General features: G+C 43.9%; 1 protein-coding gene across 3 annotated transcripts in view; it reads left to right on the forward strand.

The window, feature by feature from the left end:
• The window catches only part of sema6a (sema domain, transmembrane domain (TM), and cytoplasmic domain, (semaphorin) 6A), a 114,091-nt gene that overhangs the window by 68,201 nt on the left and 20,987 nt on the right, over positions 1 to 24,903 (forward strand). For all 3 annotated transcript variants that reach the window (XM_084358843.1, XM_084358844.1, XM_084358845.1), the window contains exons 7-15: positions 3,282 to 3,372; positions 5,105 to 5,224; positions 5,760 to 5,848; positions 8,370 to 8,587; positions 11,545 to 11,676; positions 13,624 to 13,779; positions 16,891 to 17,064; positions 18,713 to 18,853; positions 18,961 to 19,038. In XM_084358843.1, the coding sequence (XP_084214969.1) occupies positions 3,282 to 3,372; positions 5,105 to 5,224; positions 5,760 to 5,848; positions 8,370 to 8,587; positions 11,545 to 11,676; positions 13,624 to 13,779; positions 16,891 to 17,064; positions 18,713 to 18,853; positions 18,961 to 19,038 (1,199 nt within the window). The remainder of the gene's footprint in view (positions 1 to 3,281; positions 3,373 to 5,104; positions 5,225 to 5,759; positions 5,849 to 8,369; positions 8,588 to 11,544; positions 11,677 to 13,623; positions 13,780 to 16,890; positions 17,065 to 18,712; positions 18,854 to 18,960; positions 19,039 to 24,903) is intronic.

Genomic DNA, 24,903 nt, shown 5'->3' on the forward strand with positions numbered 1-24,903 from the left:
CCTCTTTGTGCAATGGTTGACATTCTGGTTCCAAACGATTAATCATTTTCGAAATTGAAGGTTGAGATAAATGAGGTTATTCCTCTGTCGGTTGAAGTAACATATTTTCTTTCAACAGCTGCAAACACTCCGGTCTCCTGCTCGAGTGTAAAAGGTGGTCAGGGGAAGGGTTCATCCTCGCAGGGCTGAGAAACAGGTTGCAGAGAAATGGGCCATGACTATTAATCTCCTAGGGAGATGTGTCCTTGTTTGGTTTACACAACCGCTCCTGGCCCAGGTGTGATCTTGTGCTCTTGACCTTTATGGATGGGGGAAGGTTGTGCAGGTGGAAACATGAACTGAATACTGAAGACATGTGTGGGAGACTTTCACCTGCAAAGTGTAGGACACAGGTCTGAAAATGTAACCATATGGCAAGAGCTGTAAAAGATATACAGATTTTCTGTTTTTGGCTGACCTTCATGACACCAACAATTGGGACAAAATCACACGTAGTTTATATTGGAGCTGTTGTCGCCACAGACATTAGATTTGCGTGTACGCCTCAGAAGACATGCACTTTAACTGTTCTTATCCTATAAAATAAACATGGAAACAGTTAATAAGTGGGACACTGATTCGCTTTACCCTAATTTTGTCCTCGGTACGATCTCACAACTCCCTCAGCAGCCATAAATAAAGCCCATAAAAACAACAGAGACACAGAAGCTGAACGTGTCCCTCACCCCGAGTGCTGAAGCTGATGCTGAACCAATTATAACACTCCTGATGGGCATGTTTTGGATCTACATTGTGTTTGTCTAATTAATTAGCATATAGCCTATGGAAAACACCAATGAGCTGTTGTAGTAATTAATTCATCTTGATGCACTGCACCGCGAGCCGAGGTTGCTGTACATTCGTCTACAGTGGATCCCTACAGAACGGTGTGTTGTTAAGGCAGCGCTGACCAAGTGTGACAGCCTTCCCATTACTTTGAATTGTGTTTCTACGAAGCTTTATTTTTTTTGCAGCCAGTGGAGTTGACAGCATAATAAGGTTTCCCTGGTAAACACTGTAGAAAAAAAATCTCCATCTGGCTGTTTAGACATCAAATATCTTTATGGTAATGTTTAAAAACGTTGTGGTTCAGCATGGCAGTTTTATGGATCGCTATTGCCTGTTTTTAAAATATTGGATATTGCTTTAGACAAGGCTAACAGGAGCAAGCGAGCAAGTAAGTGCTCGGCTGTTGTTTTTCCACACATGTCAACTTCACAGGAGACTGGAGCCGTACGTATATCTGCGGTCCGGCTGGGAGTGTCTTCCTCTGTTCAAACGGCAGGAATAGATCAGTGACAGCCAGCCAAGCCCAGTGGACAGAGGTCACTGCCTCTGTGAAATCAACCAAAGGGGTTGGAGGGGTGTGGGTAGCCACTGTTGCGTGAGAGATATGCGAGTGTGTGTTTGTGATGTGTCAGAGAAGGAGGGAGTGTTTGTGTTCGGTAGCTGACACAGAAGCTGCTGACGCTTCAAGCTTAACCGAGTTGGCCTGTCGCTCTGCTCTGTACATCCTCTGATTCAGTGGACGCACCTGACCTTCAGCTGCTCACGTCCCTTATGATTAACTCAGCCTAATCTATAATTACAGTCTCCCCGTCTAATAACAATATATATCTTCAAACCGCCTCGCCGTCTCCGTATATGATCCTCCTATAATTTCTTAAGAAACAGAAGGAATGAGGAACCGAGAAATGTGCTGCTGCTGCTGCTGGTTCTGTGTTTGTTGTAAAAGGTCACTTGTAATTTTTGCTGCCAAATCAGCCTCAACAATTTCTCTGGCAGGGTTTTCCAGCATTGCGCGCGGAGTGTGTGTGACCTTTTTAGTGGGCAGATGATAACCGTTTCCGCCGAGACAGGAATAGAAAACAAAATGACCTGTTTAGAGACCAGAAAGGGCGGCGTAAGCAGTTTGCAGCCTTGGCAGGCTACGCTCCTCTTTGTCGAGAGACGGGGGAGAAAGAAGTGAGGAAGCGAGGGAAGTAGAGTGAGAGAGATAGAGACAGAGATAGAGAAGAAAAATGACTATGTATTGTGAACTCTTGTGAACGAAGGCAAACAGTGTGTTCAGTAATCTTCCCTGACCTCAGCGCTTGGCCGGTGGCTTGTCTTCTCTTCTCTTCTCTCTTGTGCGTTTGTGTGCAGCTCTGGTCTCTAGCCAGGGTAAGAGAGTGTCCTAAGGCGTGCTGGGGAAGACAAGCCAACCCATGGTGGGATGATAGTGACCTTTCACCCACATCTGATCCTCCACCATGCCCTGCCAATCGCACTGCAACCAAACTGGGCGCAAAGCGAGAAAATCTTGTCTAAATTCCAATTCACAGATATCCTCCCACTCAGGACTGAACGAGAGCAGTGGTGCTTCGTAAACAATGGTCGAGTGCTCAAAATAGCTCATGGAAATGGGACTAGTGAGTGACAGAATGAGAAACTTTTGGATAAACGACACTCCCAGTGCTAAGAAAAGACGACTTTTACATTGTCTTGGTGCAGAATTAAAACTAGGATCGCTCCCAAAGAAAAGTCGGGGCTGCAAAACTGTAAAATAATGACAACTGTATGATCTACTATTTTAAAACTATTGTGGGTTAGCGAAACATTTCTTCGGGCCGTCTGCTCAGCCATTTTTCCTACGGCCATTTATTTCCTCCTCACAGCAAAAAAGAACACGCTTTGGAAACCAGGGCAGAGGGGAAGCTCTGCAGTAAATGGGTTAAAGATCTGTCTCGAGGGTTGTCAAAAGTCTTCTTTAACACCAGTACTGTTGAAGGATAAAGGATGTCATGGGGGAAGCTAACCACATCCAACCATACTGTGGAACATGTTGCTCTGGAAAATGTCAGTTTCTTTTCTATCTCCCTCCATGACAGTTTCCCAGATACTCCCAGATGGGCTGCTTTGACAGCTCTCAGCAGGACACAGGAGTGGCATCCACGGGATATTAGTTTAGGTCAGAGTTAGATGGACACACTCCTGGGCTGGGTACCACGGCTATTTGGGACTATTTTATCCTGACTCGCGCCACATTTCTCCACTTTCACACAGCCTGTTTCGCGGCAGCCCCTTCAGATTGTCATTGTTTTGACAGTCGAGCACAGTTCTCGTTTTCCTCTTCTAGACCTTTTCCTCCAACTGGGAGCTGACATTTCCTGTCTAAGTTGTATTTTAAATCCATTGTTTGGTTTGACAACACTACATTATCTTGACCCTCTCCTGACCTTTCACCTCATTTGTGACCCTAGACCGACACCCTGGAGGCTCTGGGAGAGGAGATCAGTGGGATGGCACGCTGCCCGTATGACGCCAAGCACGCCAATGTTGCCCTCTTTGCTGGTAAGGTTCAAATGCATCTCTATTAGTCAGAATTAACAGTGTAAATATCTGTATTTTAAGCATGAGGTTTATCATCGCTGTGAATTTCAATCTTGAAAGCAGACCTATGATGCTTTTTCTTTTTTTTCCCTTTCCTTCATTGTTTCATATCGGCTCTAATGCATGTAAAAGATCTTGAAAGTTAAGGCCAACGTCCGCACCAACAGACGCTCCTCTCTCCCACAGAAAACACTGCTCCTGAAACGCCTCGTCAGTAGTCCCACCTTTACGTCACCATGTCACTACGTAACCATGCCACATTTAGGCACAATTTATGCCGAGAAGCTAGTTTAGCACAGCTGCTCTGTTGTTGTTAGCAGCTCTGGCTCAGGCTTGTGCGAGCTGACGAATCAGAGGAGACTAGGTATTCAGGAGGGGACCTTAAAGAGACAGGAGCTAAAACAGAGCATTTCAGACAAAGGGGGATTATAGTGCTGCTGTTTCTTGAGCATTAAAACATGTAAACCTATTCTAGTAGTAACCCCAAACTAAAATTATGAACCTGAAGCTGAGCATAATATGTCTCCTTTAAGTCCTTTCCTGTGGCGTAACATGAGAGAAACTACTACCACTCCTTCACTGCCATGAGAGAAAAAACATTGTTCCTATCTGCGCATATTAAACATTGGAAAATATTAAAGCAGCTGGGAAAGTTGAGTCTATTTCAGCGGAGGGATTAGTTGCGGTCGTATTTAATATTGTTCTTAATACCCCGTGGTTTATTCTAATGGCAACACTCTGACAACATGTCAAGAGTGAAACATGCACGAGAGCAAATCATCGAACTCGAGGCCACATTCGCTCCGCGTCAGGCTGCTTCTCAGAGCCATTTGGAAATACATCAATGGTGTTGACAAAAACAGAATAATAATTTTCTCGCTTTTATAATACTTTGCCATCGACTTCTTTGTTTCTCGCTCACTTTCTTTCAAAATGCATGCGATTAAAAATAAGTCACAAACAGCTGGGACCGGAATGAGTCAGCTTTCCGTTGGCGTGGTGAGATTCCTCTGATGCCACGGACCCGCAGGCTGCTAGAGACATCCAGTCCCTCGTTCATATTTGCTGCGAAACGATTTATGGCGGTATTGATGAGCTGTACCCGCCCGCTTAAAGCCGAGGTGGAGCATAAACGCCTAGCTTGACCAGTTAATGTGTAGCAGAGCTGCTTGGAAGGAGCTGGAAGCACTGAGTAATCAAGAGGGTTGCTCCGGCTGCTATCCTTTCAATTATGTAGTTTGAGTTTCCACTGTGGTTATAGCCAAGGCAGGCTGAGGTCATGCTGGTGGTGGATCGTGTTCGTGTGTACGTACGTGCGTGTAACTGTGGGTTTCTGTGGTGCTCTAAGACTACGTGTGTGTGTGTGTGTGAAAGCAGGCTTCCAATGTTTGTTTGTGCTTTTGAAGTGTGTTTGCGAGACCGAGCAATTACAAATGTGCAACATGTTAAGTGTGTGTACAGCCTGTTTGTTGTCCATCAGAGAGTCTCTTCGGTTTGTGTGATTCATTCATTTTCCAGGTCTGAGCCATCTGAAACATGTTTGTGTATCCAGCCACAGAGGAGAAGGAATCTCTGAGTGGCTTTGTGTGTTTTTCTTTTGACTGAGCTTCACTTTCTTCAACCTTTCTTCTCCCCTCTCCATCGCCATCTTTCCTCCTTATTGCTCTTTTCCGGCTCTGCGTCCCCTCTCCAGATGGCAAGCTGTACTCGGCCACCGTAACAGACTTTCTGGCGATCGATGCGGTCATCTATCGTAGCCTAGGAGACAGCCCGACTCTGCGTACTGTCAAACACGACTCCAAGTGGCTCAAAGGTGAGTGAGGAGGCACACAAACACAAACAAATTCTCTGTGGTTGGCGAGCACCAAGCTGACCGACAAGTTAGAAAGCAAACGCTGGTTTTCGACATGCATGCTCGACCATGTGTTTGTGATTTATGAGTCGTGTGTGTTCACATGTGTCTTTTGTGCCTCTGTGTATGTATCGAGGTATGAGGCACAGGAGCACTTATGCTAATGCCACACGCTCTGTTTGACGCAGTACATTTTGCCAACCTGCCCCGGTAGAGTTGATGTAGCCAGGAAATTGCTCTGCCCCAGGGAGAAACAAGCACAAGTCCATCCTGTCAAAACTCAATAGAGAGATCCTCCTCTCCTTGCATGCAAATTGTTTCGCTGATATGATGGATGATAGATTGAGGCACTCAGGGCTCACAGTCGGTGCTTTTCTGCATAATGTGACAGATATTCCGGCTGTTTACTGTGAAATACGGTGTCAGAACTGTTTTGTCACGGGCGGAAAACGTCACTTTGACTCATATTTCATTTTATTTATTTTTCCTCCCACAGAGCCCTACTTTGTCCAGGCAGTCGATTATGGGGACTTCATCTACTTCTTCTTTCGGGAAATTGCCATGGAGTACAACACAATGGGAAAGGTAAGTGCAGGCCTGCTTTTCTTCTGCTATTGTTTGATCTCTAATCAGAGGTGACTTCCTATTTACTGGGAGAATCAGGAAGTGCCTGAGGAAACTAACAGGATATGGGTGTATCACATAACTGGAAGGAGGCTTTCAGGAGCTGTGAAGTGGCCAAACATTTTTCAGGAACAGATAAACACTAGGCAGGATGCAGGACCTAAAATAGATCCAAAAAGAAATTTCTGTGGATGTCTGCAGATCCATTTTGAAGTCTAAATATACCGCTTGAATTGCATGCCCGCATCCGTCCAGCAACGCTCCCATTTGACCTATCGTCTCAGTGTTTCCCAGGAGGATTTCCACCCAAGTGTCTCTCAACAATGAGACAGAGAGGAAGAAGAAACAGGCTTTACACCAGAGGGACAGTAACAGACATATTTTCTATTAATCTGCTCAATTCAGTTTTGGACCTCTGTCTTCAGAAAGTTTAATTGGATACCAGGTAGAAGGAAATACATTATGGAAATGTATCGCTCAATATGTATTTTTCAGAATAAATGAAAGGGAAGCATACAAAAGGGAGCAAGAAAAGAGAGGGGACGAGATGAGAACAGAGCGGAGGTAGGGAGAAACACAGACTTAATGGATTCGCTGCCAGAAGTGACAGGCATGTGTTATCCAGAGCATGAATACAGATCAGGCCTCTCAATCTGCTGGGTGTTTTGAAAGCAATGTCAGTATAATTATGCATGTTGTGCTGGAGCTGATGGTGCGGAGAGCAATTTAACATTTATTGAGTGATATCGCTTCATTATTATAGAGCAGATTGGCCTCCCCTGACAATGTCGTTTGTTGCTTTATGTTAAATTGATAAATCTACAGTAGCAGGTTTGTGTTTGCTTTAGTTTCTTAATGTCAAATTGTTACGTTGTTATCTGGAAAACACAACAGGACAAATACTTCATCACACAAGTGACTCAACAAGCCTTGACTGAGTTGTGATCTATCTGTGTATTTTGTTTTTGTGTGTATGTGTGTGAAGTGGCTGTGCCCAGGTAACACACACAAAAGCCAGTGTTCGGTTATCTTTAGCGAGGAGAAATGTGAAATATGTAAAGCTGACATAATTCCACATTCAACTTGACAGTCTCACCTGTTCAGTGTAATACGTTTTCTGTAATCTCAGCGCTCTATAATCTCACAGTGAACAGGCCCATGTAGCTGTGTGTGTGTGCGTTTGATAGTGTGAGTATGTTTTTTTTTTGCTTTTGTTAACGCATTTTTGGGTTCTGATGTTATGCATGGGTGAGAGCGTGTTTATATGTGGTTGTATGTGGGTGTGGGTGTGCGGAGAGATCGGTTTAAATGCATGTTCGCTCCCATTCACACTGTTTACTCTGGGTTGCAGTTTCAGGTCAGGGTTAGATTTATTGCCGTTAAGTATAGTGTGACAACTACTAATTGCAATACTGACTGTGTGATCGTGCAGCAGAGTTGTAATTATAGACGCCGGCTCCTATTTGAAGCTGTATACTTTAAATTGTCTGTTGCCAGGTGGCGACTCTTTAACAGCATATCAAACACGCCCATTTACTCTTCTGTGTCTTTAATTTGCTTTAAAGTGATGAAATGTTGGATTAAGACACTGCGGTGTCCCCCAGAGATTTTTGTTGAAGCAGTGTTGGTCCATACTGTGTTGGAATAAAATTCAGTCTCACCACGAGGTCCATTAAGCGGCGGTTATAGAGCCTTCGATCATATCACATGATCTTTACTCTAAGTGGGAGTTTCAAACTTTCAAACTTCCATTTTTGTCTGATCACTTTAAGGACTTCTCATCCATGCTGGCTTTAAAACTAAGAAAAGGTAGTAAATTACGGCAAGATTGTTTTCCTTATTTCTTATCCTCATCAAATTGCAGAGTGCAAAATAAAAGATTCAGAGTCAAGTGTGCGTGAAAAACCCTTTATAAAGGAAATTATGGTCCATTATGGGTTGCTTGTAACCCATAACAACAAACTATTAGAGGCTCTTCAGATGCAGAAAAAAGAAATTAATTTATATTCAAAAGATGAAAAAGTGTTAATGCTTTGGTAAAAAAAATCCTTGCATCCAGGCCAAGGTCTTTAGTGTCTGTATGAGAAGCTTCCAGCTAACTCCAGTGTAAACCCATCTGTGGCAATATTAGACGTTCAGAGCAAGTCAGGCGATGTAGCCTCATATAAAGAGAGAGAACGAGACATATGAAGGCGGTTGGGATGAATGGGTGGATACGGGACCTTCACAAACACACTGCCCTTGGTCAAGTTGCATTTTTGGTAATGTAGTTGCAAGATATTGACAAGGAAGTTAATTGTATGGAACAAAACTTCTACTACTTCTTCCATTTTCATCAGCTTTTTGTTTTGGATTGTCTCTTGAGTCGAGTAGTCTGTTGATAGACTGCGAAACAATTCAGTGCAAGAGACTGAGACTGTTGATGTAAAAGCCTGCGCCATCCTGATGTAATCTTTCAACCGTGTGTGTGTGTGTTTGTCAGGTGGTGTTTCCCCGGGTGGCCAGGGTTTGTAAGAACGACCGCGGCGGCTCGCCCCGCGTCCTGGAGAAGCAGTGGACTTCATTTCTCAAGTCTCGCCTGAACTGCTCCATCCCTGGTGACTCCCACTTCTACTTCAACATCCTGCAGGCTGTGACGGATGTCATCCACATCAATGGGAGGGACGTAGTGATGGCAACCTTCTCCACACCTTACAACAGGTACCCTGAAGGACAGAAAGCTAAATAAGGCATTTCAAAATCAACACGTGCGTACCAACCCACAAGAGGTTTGAGGATAGCAACAGATGCAAGTGATCCGTCGCGGTCATTTAATTCAGCTGTCTGCTTTTCCCCCTGTGTCAAATGAGTTCATGTGTGACTGTTTTACACTTTACATTTATTAATCCGATCATCTTTCTGCGTTTGAAAGGCTTTTAAAAAATACCCTCAATTCATCAACATCATGACAGTCTGACCTTTGTTAATGTTACTAGCGTGCGCCCCTGATGTGCCTCTCGGCGACATGTAATTTCGGAGACTACTGGGTCAACATTTACATCTTCTGTCAAAACAGCTCCGTTGCCCTTTTGACATGCAGGTGTTAAATCTTATTTTCCCTTTTACAATTCATATTCAGAGCTGCTTTCATATTCACAGGCTGGGGGAGTTGCTATCTAAATTGAAAATTACCACAAAGCCATAGAGCTCGGCTGATAGCTCGCACATATTGTAATTTTCCATTTTATGGCTGCTTTTTAGCAGATAAGACAATTGCTTGTGACAATGCAATTGAGCATGGTTAATGGACATTAAAACCCAATGAAGCAGTGCCTCTGAAAATTTCTATAAGCGCCCGTTTTGATCCTGGCATTAATTTTCTATTTCATAGTCAGGGGGTGAAATTGGAAGGAGCACATTCAGACTGTAGGCAACGCTCGACACTTTGTGTTGTATAATTGTCTGTCTGGATGTCTGGCTGGGTTGCTGCCTGGCCCAGTCACTTGCTAACTGGCTGGCATCTATCTGCCTTGTTAGCAGCCAGATATAAACAGACATACGACTGTCTAACTTTCTGTACATATTCAATACAGAGGGTACTTACTGTAATTCAGTAGCTAAGCCAAGAATCAACAGCTCTCTGACCTTGTTCTCTATAATAGTGCCCTTGTGTGTGCTATCTCCCCGGTGGCTACATGAGTTTAACCCATGATGCAACTGCAGGAAAATCCAGCCAGCTGAGGGAGATTCATCCTGAAAAGAAAGTCTGATAAGGAATAAACAGTTCCTAGTTTCAAATCTAATTTCTGAGGACAGATGCATGAAAAATAGAAAAGTGACTCAGCAATCTGCTATGCATTGATTCCCCACAGACAGAAAGAAGCCAGTGGCTCCACTGCTATCACAAGATGGGTGTTTTTCCCCTTAACTGAATGGCAATAAAAAGATAATCTGTCCGCCATATTTCTTGGCCAACAGTGGAATTGTGATGAACTTTAATGCCTGGAGGCTTTTGGGGAAACCCAGGCATGGATGGAAGGGTTTGGGAATGTATGTCCTCATGAGGCTCAGCAGGCACTGGCACTGTAAATCACAGACTGGTAATGCATTAACGCGACAGTATAGAGCAGAGATGTGGGCTCCAGTCATTGGGACTTCAACTGAGGTCGACTCGAGTCACAGTATTGAAAAAAGAAAACTTGAGTGACTTGAGATTTGGACTTCCAAGTTAAAGACTCATGACATGATGACTTGTCTGTGTTCATTTTGTTGCTGGTTTAGTTGTTTTGTTATCTAAAAAGCATCGAAGGTGGAACCAAACGCAAGAGACCGCAGGCAGGCAGATCGATAGCAGAACTTAATTCCAAAGTAAATTACATGAACAGTTTGATAAAACGGTTACAAACGCAAGACAGGCGGGTTGAAAACAAAAGGCAAGCTTTAATGAAGAAGCTGGCAAAAAAAAAAGGCAGGCAAAGAAAAATACAAAATACAAAAACTGGGGACAAACCAGAAAATCCCAAAAAACGAATCAGGAACACAGGGAACACATGAGGACTCGGGAAAAGGCACAGGAGCACAAAGGACTTACACAAGATGACCCAACAAAGAGTGAGCGAACAACACTGGCTTAAATTCAAGGGGATGAGGTGCAGGTGGAAAGTCACTGGGAATGAGAAGGAAAACTGGTGGGAGACAGAACACCGGGAACACAGGTGAGCAGGAAGTAGAAAGTGACAAATAGACACAAGAGGAAATAACTGCAAAACGCAACAGACAACTCAACAAAATCTTAACTAAAGACCGGACTTAAACACAAACTAAACTAACAGAACAGAGAAACACAGGTGAGGAGAACGAGTGGAGGAAAGGAGAGAGCAGGGAAAGAGCTGATAGGCTGGGGAAAACACTGGGAACAGGACTGGGCTAATGAGGCTGATGTAAGACAGGTGCAGAGGGAAAATCAGGCTGGGGAAGAGCACAGGAACCGAACACTGGGAACACAGGTGAGCAGAAAACAAAGTGCCGGTAAACACACAAAGACAGGAAGTGGAAATGTGAAACATGACCTACAAAATAAAGCTGGACATAACTGAATACAATACCCAGATGAAGTTTTTTTCTATTGTGAATAAATCAACAAATAAATGTGTTTTTTGTTAATTGTTCTTTTGGCTGATAACATTTATTTTGGTAAAAGTCAATAATTATAATACACTTTGAGTTCATACTTTTTGCACAAGTTGAATAAATCTGCTAATGATATCTGTATTAGACGGGTACTGTACTAACACCTTAACTAAGGATTTGACTTGACTCGACACAACCTGTGACTTGACTTGACTCGCCCAAAAATGTCAAAGTTTTTCCAATCCTACTTTATACAGTATGTCTTGTTGTATGAGTGAGGGGAGAGGACTGCTATTTTTCTAAAATTGCAGTACCTTGACAACACGGTGCATTGATTGTTTCCCCCGGTGTAACATGCAACAGCTAAAATGAGCCGTCCTCAAGGGATTCAACCCCTCTGAAAGGGGGATTGTAAATTCATTTTTTCTGTCTCCTGGTGATAGTCCAGACTTGGCAACATGTTTCTTTGAAATGTTCAGCTGAGAGGATTGTTTATGTGTTTTTTCTGTTTTGTTTTAATGTGTTTTTGCGTGTGTGTGTCGTGGCAGTATACCAGGCTCTGCGGTGTGTGCCTATGACATGGCGGAGGTGGCCAACACGTTCACGGGGCGTTTCAAAGAGCAGAAATCCCCAGACTCCACCTGGACGCCTTTTCCTGAAGACAAGGTTCCCAAGCCAAGGTACAAAAGCAGTTAATTAACCACAGCACACACACACTCACACACACACACACACACACACACACACACACACACACACACAGATGCACACACGGGATTTACAGTAAAAAGGTAGCTTCAGTCAAACAGTCTCTCTCTCTTCATCCCTTTCTTCTCACTGCTGGCTCTCTGTCTCTCACACACACAACCACGATGTACGTCCTCTAATTAATGCACAGGACTTGTTGAACTGCGATGTGTTAATATCACCACATTTCTAACTCCTGTTGCGTCAGATTCCTATAAATCCCTACTTTTTGAAATAAGGGATTACACATCCTATGTCACATTGCGTCACACCCGCATAGGCACACACATGCCACCTCTTTTCGCAGTTGCGCCATTACCTCACCTCTCCCCCACACACAGCTGCATCAAAGAAGGGCTCAGTATCAACAAATGAAGCATGAGATCATTTTACAGATGGCTGGCTAATTCCACAAATGCACCAGCCTGATCAATCTCCCATCTATTGCCTGCTAATTAGTGCGCAAAGAGCTGCTCTCCTATCCCCCAGAAAAAAAAACGAAAAAAAAAAAACAGATTTACTTCAAAGATCTGGGCCATGATAATTGTTGGTACTCTGTACTGTGTGTGTGTGTGTGTGTGTGTGTGTGCGTGTTAGTGTTCCCATATGGCTGAGGAGGCGGTTCCTCAGCATCACAGAGCCTGCACTCTACTCTCTGCGCATTCATCTTCATGCATTGTGTGAATACCTGTGTGTGAGCTTCCTTCAATTAGCACGTAATTACTTATTTATGTTCAACAAGGTCAGACGCTGAAAAGATCAGATTTACCCGCCGTTGTTTCTGCAGCGATTGATGTGATTGATTTCGTCTCCATCCTCCGTCTTACGTTCAGACCGTCTATCTGGAGGCAAACAGACGGGGAGTTGTAACAATGCCACCTAGGTCTGGCCCCGCAGCAGACTGCTCCTCCATGTGTTAGACTCCCGTACTGAATCATTTACAGGTTTTCGCATTAAGAGATGTCTGTTTCCGCTCTGCAGTCCATATGTCCGCTGACATAAATGTAGCTACGACTAAGAAAATGTTATAGGACTGGCTGCTACTTAAGAGGTTCTGCTGGCCCTTAACGTAATATTATCAATTTGGAGGATAATTTAAAATTGGAGCAGCTGAACTCATCTATCAAGGGAGGTTTTTACAAATTTTATTTGAGGATGGAAAAGTGGACCTTGAAGAGTTAAAAGATCAGTTTTCAAGAAATGTCTCCAATTTAGTTTCTTGCAGGGTTGCATATTTTTATATAAACTGTCCTATTGTATAGATATGGATATGGTGTAGAGATAGACACAGAGATGCCCAGAATGAATGGAGGATAACTACTGTTACATAAATAATGGTTTTCATGAGAAGATTACTATACAGTTCTCTTGTGCACACATATTTTTTAGGGTTTGGGCTTCACATGTTGATGGTGTCAGGCGTTCAGTGGCCAACTGGCTAATATTTCTAGGACCTGGTGTGGATTATGTGGCGTGGCAGGGTATCAGAGAGCGTGCAGTAAAGGGGTTTTACAAGCTCTCCGAGGTGAGATGCCTGCAAAGGGGATATGCTATCAAAAGCAGCTTCTCTTTTACAAGCAGCTCACCAACCCCCTGTAAAAGGATCAGATAGATAGGATGTCTCAGTGCTTTAGCCCGAGTCCACAGAAAAGAAGACATCTTGTGTCCTCCTGCTCAAACTAAAGCCTCTTGGAATGAGAGTTTAGTCATTTAAGGTTGCACTCATATTGATTTTATGGAAGTAGAACTTTCTGTTTTCTATCGGCGCTCTGGCCTGAGAAATTGCTCATTCCCTCCACAATCAATGCAGAGGCTTTTCTTTTTCTTTTTTCCTCCTTCTGCTCACCATTTTTTTTTCACTTCTTCCTCTCCATTTGCAGGCCTGGCAACTGTGCCGGCACTCCATCCATGGAGAGGTACAAGGTATCCAACGAGTTCCCCGATGACACACTCAACTTCATCAAGATGCATCCTCTGATGGACGAGGCCGTGCCCTCCATCGCTAACAGGCCCTGGTTCCTCAAGACCATGGTCCGGTAAGTGTTACACACTCCAAAGGCGGTCGTCATCCGAGGTCTATGAGCCTCTTCAGCCCAGGACAATAATTACGTGAAGTGCTGCTCTGAGAGTGAGGCTCATTAAAACACAGTAGTACTCCACCACATACCCGCCGCTGACCTATTTTCGCTCTACTAGACTGATCCACCCTATACTATCTGTCTCCCAGAGTGTCCGCGTAGTGATGTGATGAAGACAGAGTAAACAATTTGGCTTTTCAGTGAACAAACTGAATTTACACATATTTACACTTACAAGCTCTTATTAAGAAGATGACTCCGGCTATGTTTGGTCTTTGTCGCAAAGTGCTCGTTTAAATCCTCGGAGGATATTTGAAAGAGAGGACACTGGAGGAAAAAGTGTTGCTTTTTGTTCTGCGGTTGGCTTTTCTCCTGTGTCTCTGGATTTGAGCCCATTTCCCAAAAGCCAGTGCTCTGCGGCTGATGCCTTTTGATCATAAAGTTCTGTCTGGCTTTTAGCTACACTGCGCACAGACATTTCAGTCGGCCTCTGGGGGAATATATGACGGCGCACCGCCATCCCAACGGCAATAAGGCATAAGTAGCTGACAGAGCATTTGGTAAAATTTAAGAAAAAAAATCTAGTTTTTAATTTGGACCTGGTTCTGAATTGCAGCTGCTTGAGATTTAAGGTTTCCGTTGCTTGCCAGACCCTTGTCAAGCCTCAGCGGCGGTACCATCATTTTAAAGATGAGCTACATAAAGAATTCTTCATCGGTTTTACAAATTATTTGCATCGTATCACATCTCCCCGCTACTTCGCTGAGCTCTGACCTACATACTGCTCCAGCTTAGTCAGAATATGAAGAGCTTTCATCAAGGTTATCTCTACAACTCCCTCTGTTCATTAGTGCACTATATCACATAACCATATTATGAATAACACAGTGTTTCTGTCTTTACATAAGCAGCGATCAGAGATTTGTATTCGATTTAAAATGACACCTCAGTGAGCAGAGCCTTGCATGCAAGTCAGAGGCAGTAGTTAAAAGCATTACGTAAGCTCAGAAAGCATCATGAAGGCATATGGAGTGGAAGTGGAGTAAGGCCTTTTATGATATCTGTCACTGTCTCCATGTGGAATTCTATTCCTGAACTGAAGTCAGCTGGAAACAAAACCAGTAATAGGGTTTGATCCTCGGATCCACCCTGGAGAGGACACCCTAATATACAGAAAGAGTCTTAGCTGCAAATTTGAAAAAGCTTTTCTGTCCCGAGACGTGCTGCGCTGCTGCGGCAGGGACCTCAGCTGGCCGGGCACGATGAATGAAATGAAGGGAGAAGACGCTTGGAAGAATCCCCCTCTTGAGATTTTCATTATCCCGAAAAAGGAAGCACAGTGAATGTCTCAGTCCTTGAGATTGTATTATTTCGCTCAGATCAAATCTCATTGACACAGTCCTTGGAGATCCTGATATGCTTGAATAGATCAAAACCACATTAGACCTTCAGATTGCTGTTATTGTTGATTGGGTAAAGCCGGCGACACGGAGCATTTTAAGGGAGATTTGAAGAAAACAGAAAGGGAGATGGGATAAGAGGATGTGGCCTTGTGTGTGTTTTATTTTTACCAGCCTCATGGTGTAAACTGCTCTCTCTAGTAAGGTGAAATTCACATTCATCACAGCCAAAATAAATTCTGGACCTCTTCACGCATTTTCGCACCGAGCACATGCAGTAAACCGTTAATGAGGGTAAAAGTGGACTTCCTAGATTCTTCGGATAAGCTCTCATCTTTAATCTTTAAATCCCATCCCGAAAAATCATTAAAACAAGCATTTGCATAATACGCTCTGATGTGCCGATATGTACCTTTTTGATAACTTTAAGAGTTTTCCTGGCCCTGAAACTAATTGAGAGATAGATAACGGCATCTGTGATGCAATGAAATCCGATGGTAAAAGTAAATAGCCTAAAGAGGTGTTTTCTTCAAACCTGTTCTTATTATCGGATCCGTCTGAATTTTCCTTCTAACACCCACGAGCGCAACAGGGCACGGATCTAACACGCCCTGACTGGCAGGTGTCTAATTTGCTAACTTGAATCTGCTTGGCATGTTTAGTTTTTTTTAGTTTTTTTTTTTACGAGTAATGAAATGAAAATTGATTATTATGCACATCCACCTGGTGCGGAGCCAAACTGTATGATCGCCAGCTGTCAATAAGAAACTAAAGTAGAGCTTGTAACTGTTTTTATTAGCAGTGTTTTTCTTTAAGGACTCACCTGAAATGCCCTTTGGCAATCTGACGAGAGAATCTAATGAAATAACAATCAATTAATGAGATAATGAAGACTGTGTAATCTCCCCTGCTGTTCTTTAGACTCCTTTAGACATCTGACGTGAATGATGGAAGGCACGTCAATTGATTGATTGATTATATAATTATTATTTAGGAATTTATTCTCCCCTTTTTTTCTTTCTTTATTTTCTAGCTCTTTCTAATTTCCTTTTCTTACAAATGCAAATTTAATCTCACAAGTTTTTTATTTTAAGTAGTGAAGTAGAACCAGCACAGTACTGGGAAAGAGTCAAAACATTTACATTAAATCCCTGCGGGTGTTCTCCATCACCATCTGTTGCTCTTCTAAAGGGCAGCAAACGTGTTACATTGCTGGCGGGCTAGCGGACTAATTAATTGACTGATTGATTGGTTGACTTTCTTAAAGGTGCTGTACGGAAGAATTGGCCACCTGTTGGATTCATACTACAAATAGGGAGCCATCATATCCCCAGAGTAACTGCTAACTGCTAATCTCACGTTGGCTAGTAAGCTGAGTTAACCACGTAGTTAGCGGTCATATTAGCTTACGATGTTCGGAGTAGGAGCTCGGAGCACCGGATGAGTGTCGGTGTTGTTTACTATTGCACAATCACCTCTTGAGGTACAAAAGTGGCTATGGGCTAGCTGGTTAGCATGCCAACTCCAATCTCTGCAACACAATACATATTCAACATAACGTCAAAACTGTTATTTCATCACATCTCGTTGATCATTTAAGAGTAAGAGTTGCAAGTTTTTAACTTACAACTTACAAATAGCACCTTAAACTCCGTATTTCTTTCCCCAGGTATCGTCTGACACGCATCGTTGTGGACAATGAGGCGGGCCCCAACAAGAACCACACTGTAGTCTACCTGGGATCTGAGAAAGGCATCATCCTCAAGTTCCTGGCCAACATGAACAGTGGCTTCCTCAACGATAGCCTGTTTCTGGAGGAGCTCAACGTCTACAACCCCGACAAGTACGTCGCTTTGGGTGAACATGTGTGTGCATGTGTGAGACGGATGGACAGAAGTAGAGAAACACATGGATACAGTTGCTAGAAACAAAGGAAGGTCACTTATTGCATAGAGAGAGCGTGTGTTCGTGTGTGTGTGTGATTTTGCATGTTTCCAACCATCTCCGGCCTCAGCCAACCCACCAACCCACCAGCTCCATCAGTACCAGTCAGTTCCCCCGACCCGAGCTATATAGTGAAGCCAGCCAGCCAGATGGCTACTCTATCATTTAAAAGAGTTTTATCAGGTTACACTCTGCCCAACCGCAGCTACTAAATTAAAGACGTAGACCCTAAGGCTCTGGATAACGTAGCGCTGTGGTTCACAACCACAGCGGAGTCCAGCTCCTCCAAAACGTTGGCTGATTAAAGGAAACGCACACACACTTACACACCAGGGTCTGTGTTTGGCCTGGGATCTCTCGCTAATACATTACACGGCTGTTGGTGCATGTATGGACCTAAGTGTGTGTGTGTGTGAGAGCTGGGCATGGTGGGGTGAGCGAGTTGAGCATTGTTTCTTATTTGGAGTAGAAGTGAATAAGGAAAAATCAGCCACAGTCTGACCCTGCCAAAGCAAATATTTAGTCGAGGGGTAATGGATGAGGGAGAACGAATGGCAGCACAGAGGAGGGAGAGAGAACAGAGGAGACGACCGGAGAGGAGAGATGAGAAGGAGCCGAGCGGCGAATGCGTGATTGTGTTAGACAGCCGAGAAGAAGAAGGGAAGTAGAGTGAGGACATGACAGGAGGCCTTTCAAGGTTACCACTGTTTGTTATCCAACATGCCGCGGCCGTGTGACGAGGCGTATGGAGGGGATGAAGGGCAGGCCCTCCACTCCCCTTGTCGTGTCTCCTTGCCTATCTCCTCTCCTCTCCTCTCTATGACTGGGACTGAGCATTCATCGGCTGCCGGCCATCTGGCTTTAGGCGCATCCAGTAAGTGACTTTGCCCGCCTGCTTCTCAGGCCTGGCTGACTGGATCAGCGCAGGCCCGATTGCCGTGCATTACCCAGTGTAGATGGACTCTAAGCCCTAATTGAGAGCGTTAATGCGGGACCAGAGCACTGCGAAGGGGAGATTAAATCCCAGGAGCTGGATGGCAGGATGGAGAGAGGAATGGATGGAGAGAAGGGATAGAAAGCTTGACACGCCCAAAGGGATTAGAGTGACTCCTGTGGGGCCGAGCAGACAAAGAAGCGGGGATGGAGGAGTGGAAGAATGGTGGAGCGGGGAGGAGGCGGGGGGAGTTAATGTTGGTGGGTTTTAAAGTTAAGTGCGGTGTTATTGCTGACTGCTCACAGTGCCCATCTGTCTGTTTATCTGTTGTATCTGTATCACCCCTTTCTTTATCTCTCTTTATCTCCCACTCTGCTGCTGACCCCATGTTCTCGAGTCCAGCATTATCTCTGTTCCTCCTGACCTCACAGTTTGTCTCTCTGCCACATCTTAATCGTCCTCTTATTTGTTTTGTCTCTTTGAATGAACCGTTTAAACAGATTTTGTGACCTCTTGCATCTCTCTTTTGTCCCCAAATAGACTGGGAGTTGAAGGAAATACAGAAAAATCCTTATTTTATCCTCCCCTCTGTCTTCTTCTCTCGCTCCTCCAGGTGCAGTATTGATGGCGTGGAGGACAAGCGCATCATCGGCATGCAGATAGACAGTAAGAGTCACGCTCTGTGGGTGGCCTTCACCTCCTGTGTGGTTAAAGTGCCGCTGTCTCGCTGTGAAAGACATGGAAGATGCAAGAAGTAAGTTTGAAATCATTGCCTCTGACAGGGGGAAACACTACTCCAGTAAACAATACGATGAGGGGCTGATATGTGTGTGTGTGTGTCTGTGTGTGTGTCACATCCAGGTCTTGTATAGCCTCCAGAGACCCGTACTGTGGTTGGGTGTCAGAAGGAGCCTGCAAGCAGGTGGTTGGCAACATCAAGTAAGTAACTTGTTTGTACACAATCACAGTAGGCTTCTTTCACAGATATTTTGACATGTCACAGAAGCAAAAGCACAGGTGTAAATCATAAAATGTGTGATGGCTGAATTCCATTTAGCTGCCCCATTTTTCCGGGTCCTGGTATTGTGCATGCTGGTTCACTGCCATGACTTACTGGGATGCTTGAATAGAGCCAAACCTGTGTTTTTCTTTCTGCGACAATATGTCCTAGGGCTGCCAAAAATGCAAAAAAACCTGACTTTTTGAAAGACTATGACGATACTGCTTTTTTCCCCGGACTACGAGTGAAAACGTAAAAGTCTTATTACTTTTCTGCAAAGACAATGCAAGGTGAGGCAGGTCAAACGTGCACTATGTAGTTTTGAGGAAGAAATTTAAATCAGAAGTGAAAAACCTTTATTGATTACATTGTGTACCTGTATGGCTTGGATAAGGCATTTAAAAAAATATCTGGTCCTCAAGAAGTCAAAGGTACACATTTTAAAGGGGAACCTGACTATTTAAACCTATCTTTAAATATTTTGGTGACAATTAGGAAGAACATTTTTTGTAATTGGTCCAGTAGATCGCCGCAGCCAGCAGCCACAGCAAGGTCTGCAGCTTATTCATTGAAGGAAACTCAACTGTCAAAGTAAGCCCACTAAAAAAATTTTTTTTGGCAGGCTCAGATTGTTATTCTTAATGTCTGACACTCTAACAAAAGGATCCTTGCAGAGAAAGACCTTTTTGTTGAAGAATAAAATCCTTTTTGTTAAAGAAGTACTTCACTGCCGGAAAGATGGCAATTACATAAAACTGGACTGTCTCTGCAGCTGAAAGACGCAAATATTATTGAAATTGGTGCTACGAGCAGAGAAAACAGAATAAAAGAGACGTGTCATTCCCTTTTCCTGAAAAGGTAGAAAGCCTACAATAACCTGAACGCACCACACCAACGAACAGTTCTGCTGATGGGTGACTGGGCTCGGCTCTCGCACGCAGTTAGTTTGAGTTTTAGCCTCCGTTTTCACGATAAACATCATGCGGGCGACCTCCGGCTTCTTTGTGAAGCCAGAATATTTTCACATCAACTCCAAAACCATTTGTTGCTATTATTTATTTACGTGCCAAAATAAGCATAGGGCTTAGGATTAATACTGTAATACCCCTTTAGGTGTAAGGAAGAAATAAAAAGTCAATTAAGACTTCCGAGACAACAAATCAGCGTGCTTAAAATTCAGCTGCATGTGCTGCTAAACTTAAGAGTTCACTTTGAGAAACCTGATAAAAAAAAATGGTGAAGCACGTGTGTTTTTCTAGCAACTTTTATGAACAGTTTCCCACCTTCTTTGTCATGCCTGGTGGCATTCGTCTCTCGATTTGTCGTGCCTGTGATCTTTCTAATTTTATGGTGTGTAAGTGCAATTTCCTCCAGCTGAAAAGGCCTATTGGAAGGATGAATGGAAGGAAAGTGTTGTTTGCCCCAGGCTCGGGGTTGGGTAGCGGCGCTGGGGAAAGCTTGATGGTCGCGGTAACTATAATTTGTGGCTGTAGTTATGACACAGAACCAGATTATGCTTTTTGAACAAACAGCATATGGAGTTCTGCGGTGGGAAAAAACATTTTACAGATGAAGTCATAACAAAAGGACTAGTGCTCCAGTGGCTATTTGACGCTGAATGAATTTGATCCCCCTGCTGCAAAATGATTGGTCTGGCAGGCCAATACACCAAAGGCACACATGCCCACATGTACACACAGAAAACACACACGCACACGCAGCCCATCCTATTATTATTCCGTAAAGCTGCAGTAGACTGTTCTGATTGAGTTTCCACTTTGGAGCAGGAGCCGACACAGAGGCATTAAGAGGGCAGATGACCTCGCTCCTTTACTGTACAATATTTCTAAGTGAGAGAGGGGTGGAGGGGTGGAGGGGTGGAGGGGGATTAGGGCCAGTAGGATCTGTTGGTCCGTGGTGAGCTATTCAGAGCACTTGCCAGGCTGGACAGAAGGCGGGAGGGAAGAGTTAGAGGCATTTTGGTGATAAATATGCAGGTTTGCTCATATAAACAGGTCCATGCAGAGAACAGACTTTCTCAACATATTTCTTTTCTTTCCCTCATTAAAAATAAAAAACCCTTTCCAGCACCATCTCTTCCTGTTTACTTGTCTCTCCGTCTATTTGTCTATCCAACCATCAACCTATCCAACTTCTTACCTCCGTATGCCCGTCCCAGTCTGTGCATCTATTTTTATCCATCTTTCTTTTTCTATCTTTCCTCTGACATATTCTTTCTCTCTTGCAAGCCTCCCCTCCTTTCTTCTTCCATCTGGCCTCAACACTTGTGTGCCAGCTTTCCCATGCGGAGTTATGCCTCTCATACCTACTGACTATGTACAGCTTGCACTCTGGTCCCCTGCAATATGGTGCCCAGCCACCCCCTGTTCATGCATATAATCCCGCATGAATCTGTATGGTTGTTATTATGTAAACTAGGTAAATTTGTGTTTCACTGACACCAGATCAACATATTGCTAATTAATTGTTAATTATTTAAGCCAGATGTCTTCAGCGTTTTTCAGGCTTAGGACCCAATAGCTGATAGAGAGATAGAGCAGGGACCTCCGACTACGTATATTGTTTAAAATTATTTTGTATATTAACCTGGGTCTACAATAATGTGAAGGTTGGTCTATAGTTGACAGCAGTTCTTTGTGGCTAATGTTAGCCACGCTACCCTCATTCTCGGCACTTTAAAGGTGCAATATGTAAGAATCTATTAAAGTCAATTATGCTAACTGTAGATTTCAAACTCCAAACAACTAGGGGGCAGCATATCACCAGAGTAACTGCTAACTGCTGATAACTGTAGCTTCTGACAGTGAGTTAGCATAGTTAGCAGTGCAGCTAGAGGTCCCATTAGCTGACTTACGTCTGCACAGACTGGAAGCTTGGAAACATGTTGGTGTTTATACCATTAGCACAGGACCACCAGAAGGACAGGTCGGAGGTGGGGGGTAGTTAGTTAGCATGCTAGCTTCATAGACTTCTTTGACATCATGCCAAACTTCACATTATGTTGATAATTTTAGTTCATTAAATTTCTGCAGCAACTCTGAGCACCTCTTTGGGATCCCTAACCCCATGTGGAAGTCCTACAATTTAAGCCGTTCTCCCAGCCACCAACCCCGTCTCTGCTCTGGATCGTGGGTGGGCACTGATTAAATCTGCACACACAGACTTATTTCCTGGTAAAACCCTGATTAATACAGTCTCACTTTACTGCAGGTATTTCTTTTTAAATCAAAGCCATAAAATCAAAATGAATGGGAGGCTTTGAGGAAACATTATGCAGGCTTACTATACACTGTACGTACAGTATATTAGGTCCCTGGTCACCCATTCACTCCTGACATGAATAATTAATGCCATTCTGCCTGACCTGCATTTTAGCAACCCCTCTGAGCAGCCACACATCGCACATAATAATCACATCTGATGCAAGATGATACAAAATGCCGCCCTTAGCTGCCTCCAGTTATGTACAATGAAGTTTGAATATGATTTAAATATGCATTACGCGGTTGCAGTGGGATCTTAACCCCGAGCTGAACCGTCTGTAGTGTCACATTCGAACGCACTGCACTTCTGTTGCTACAATGCAGCCGCAATGGGACTTGAACCCTTTAACTGCGGGTGCGTACTACGGTTCAATCACTTTCACATGTGCCAAGTAAAGGCCAGACACTGCATCTGTAGTGTGACTGCTCATTGTTAATTCATCTCGAGACCAATGGGATTTAGACCTTGTAATCTTCATCTCAACACAGTCTCACCGCAGTATGTAATGTTATTATCAACCATGGAAACAAGGTCCGCGAGGTCGCCAGTATTTAGGTCTCATCAAAGACACTAAACAGCATTTCATGGCAGGGTGGGACTGGGTGGCGAAGTCTGTGAGGAAAATCCGGCAGATAGCAAAAGTGCTGCCTGGACAGCATTTGTGCTTAGACAGGTTTAATTGTGCAACTCTGCGTCTGCTTTGTGATTATGACTGTTTATGATAAGCAAATCAGATAAGCAGATTAAACGTACCCCCTGATATGAAGAGAGGATGCCGCTGTTGTTGTTTGTGAGGCTGTTATTGTGCGTGCTTTTGAAGGGAAATTGTTTATCAAGAGGGTACGTTTTCTCCATCCTAATTACGGTTCTGTCAAATAAGAGGAAATGATACTGAACGACGACAAGAAAATGTTCAATAATCTCCAATCAACATTTAAATATACATGAGGGAGTGACTTTGAGCTGAAAAGCCGGAATCCAATTTTACTTTCCAGCTAAAATCACCTGTACTTGTCCCCGTTTTCGGGTTCACGCTTTCGCCTCTGATCAGGGGGATAAGGGGTGTGTGATGCTGTTTTGGAAAATCATTCTTCTTCATGCTATAATTGTGACCAGTGGAGGGTGAGGAAGATGAGAGGCGGGTGGACGGGCAGGAGGAGGAGGTGTAGCAAGCGGGGTGGGAGCTGAGCAGGACTGTGAAAAGCTGTCATGCGTGACTGTGATCCTGGTTGACAGTTGGTCCGCTCTGTTTCACAGATCTCCTTACTGCCTGCTTGGTGGTCTTTCAGGAAGAAAACAGGTCTCCGTGCAGATTGCATCAGAAAATAACATCTCCAAAATTCCCTCTCTCTCACCCCTCTTTCTCCCCCCTGTGTCATATGATGGCCCTCAAGCACGGTTACCCCTCGCTGCCCTGTTGTTGGCCCGTGTGATTGGCACTACAGCCTCATATCTCTACTGAACCCAGCTGATGTCAGATGCTGGGAAATAGTAGAAAGGGCTGAACAAAGGGAAGTTCTCATAAAAACAGTTTTATTCCATATTTTCTGGAGGTGTTCCACAAAATTTTGGGGACTTTCTTTTCGCTTTCTTACCAAGAGTGAGATGAGAAGATACCGCTTTCATGTCTGTACACTAAATATGAAGCTGGAGCCAGCAGCTGATTAGCTTAGCTTAGCTTAGCACAAAGACTGGCTGGTTGCCTGTCACCTGCACTGCTAGTCTGACTCACTGGATGTAGACTGTGGGTATAAAGCCTGCCATTTCAGGCACCATTCTCCTCCATTCTGCTCACTGAAGGCAGACAGAAGTATCAGCTGCCATACCAGCGGACTACAGAGCAGCATCATTCCTCAGGCCGTGAGATTCCTCATCATCATGCTCCTTTTTCTCAAACAGATGTAGCACAAAGGACTCAAACATAGCTTAGTTTTGTAATTTAAAAAATGATACATTTACCTTGTAACCTTGAAAATGGCCAGTTACGATGCGTCCCATTTATCTCGTAAATTGGGAATGACGTCATTTTAATACTGTTGTGTTTTTACAGATTGTACAAAAAAAAGCATATCATGTTAAGTGGCGATTACCTGTTTCCCCCCGTTTCTAGTCTGCTTCTCTCATCTGTGAAATGGAGCGAAAAAGCGTGATTCCCAACCTGTGGAACTATTCCCTCAAAGCTATAAAACAAAAGATTTTTATTACAGTCAAATAAAACATGAATCTATTTGTGTCAACACTACTGGCAATGAGTCCTGAGCCAGCTATGGATTTACCAGCCCGCCAGCATTCTTCATAACCACTGATTTTAGGCCTTCGGGGCACCTGCTAGGTGTTCTTTGATTTCGTTCCAGTATCGGGCTCTCTGTATCCTACACTGTGCGCGAGCATAGGGTATGCTGTGTTTGGGGGGTGTTTTTGTAGTAGGTCTCCTTTAGCTTTCTTACTCTGGTAGGTGTGGCGAGCCTGCATGGCCTGGCCTGTTTTCCTCTGCTGACCATGATGTCTCTGTTCCCCGC

The sequence above is a fragment of the Pagrus pagrus genome, assembly GCF_965226575.1.
Source record: "Pagrus pagrus genome assembly, chromosome: 8".
Classification (NCBI taxonomy): domain Eukaryota; kingdom Metazoa; phylum Chordata; class Actinopteri; order Spariformes; family Sparidae; genus Pagrus; species Pagrus pagrus.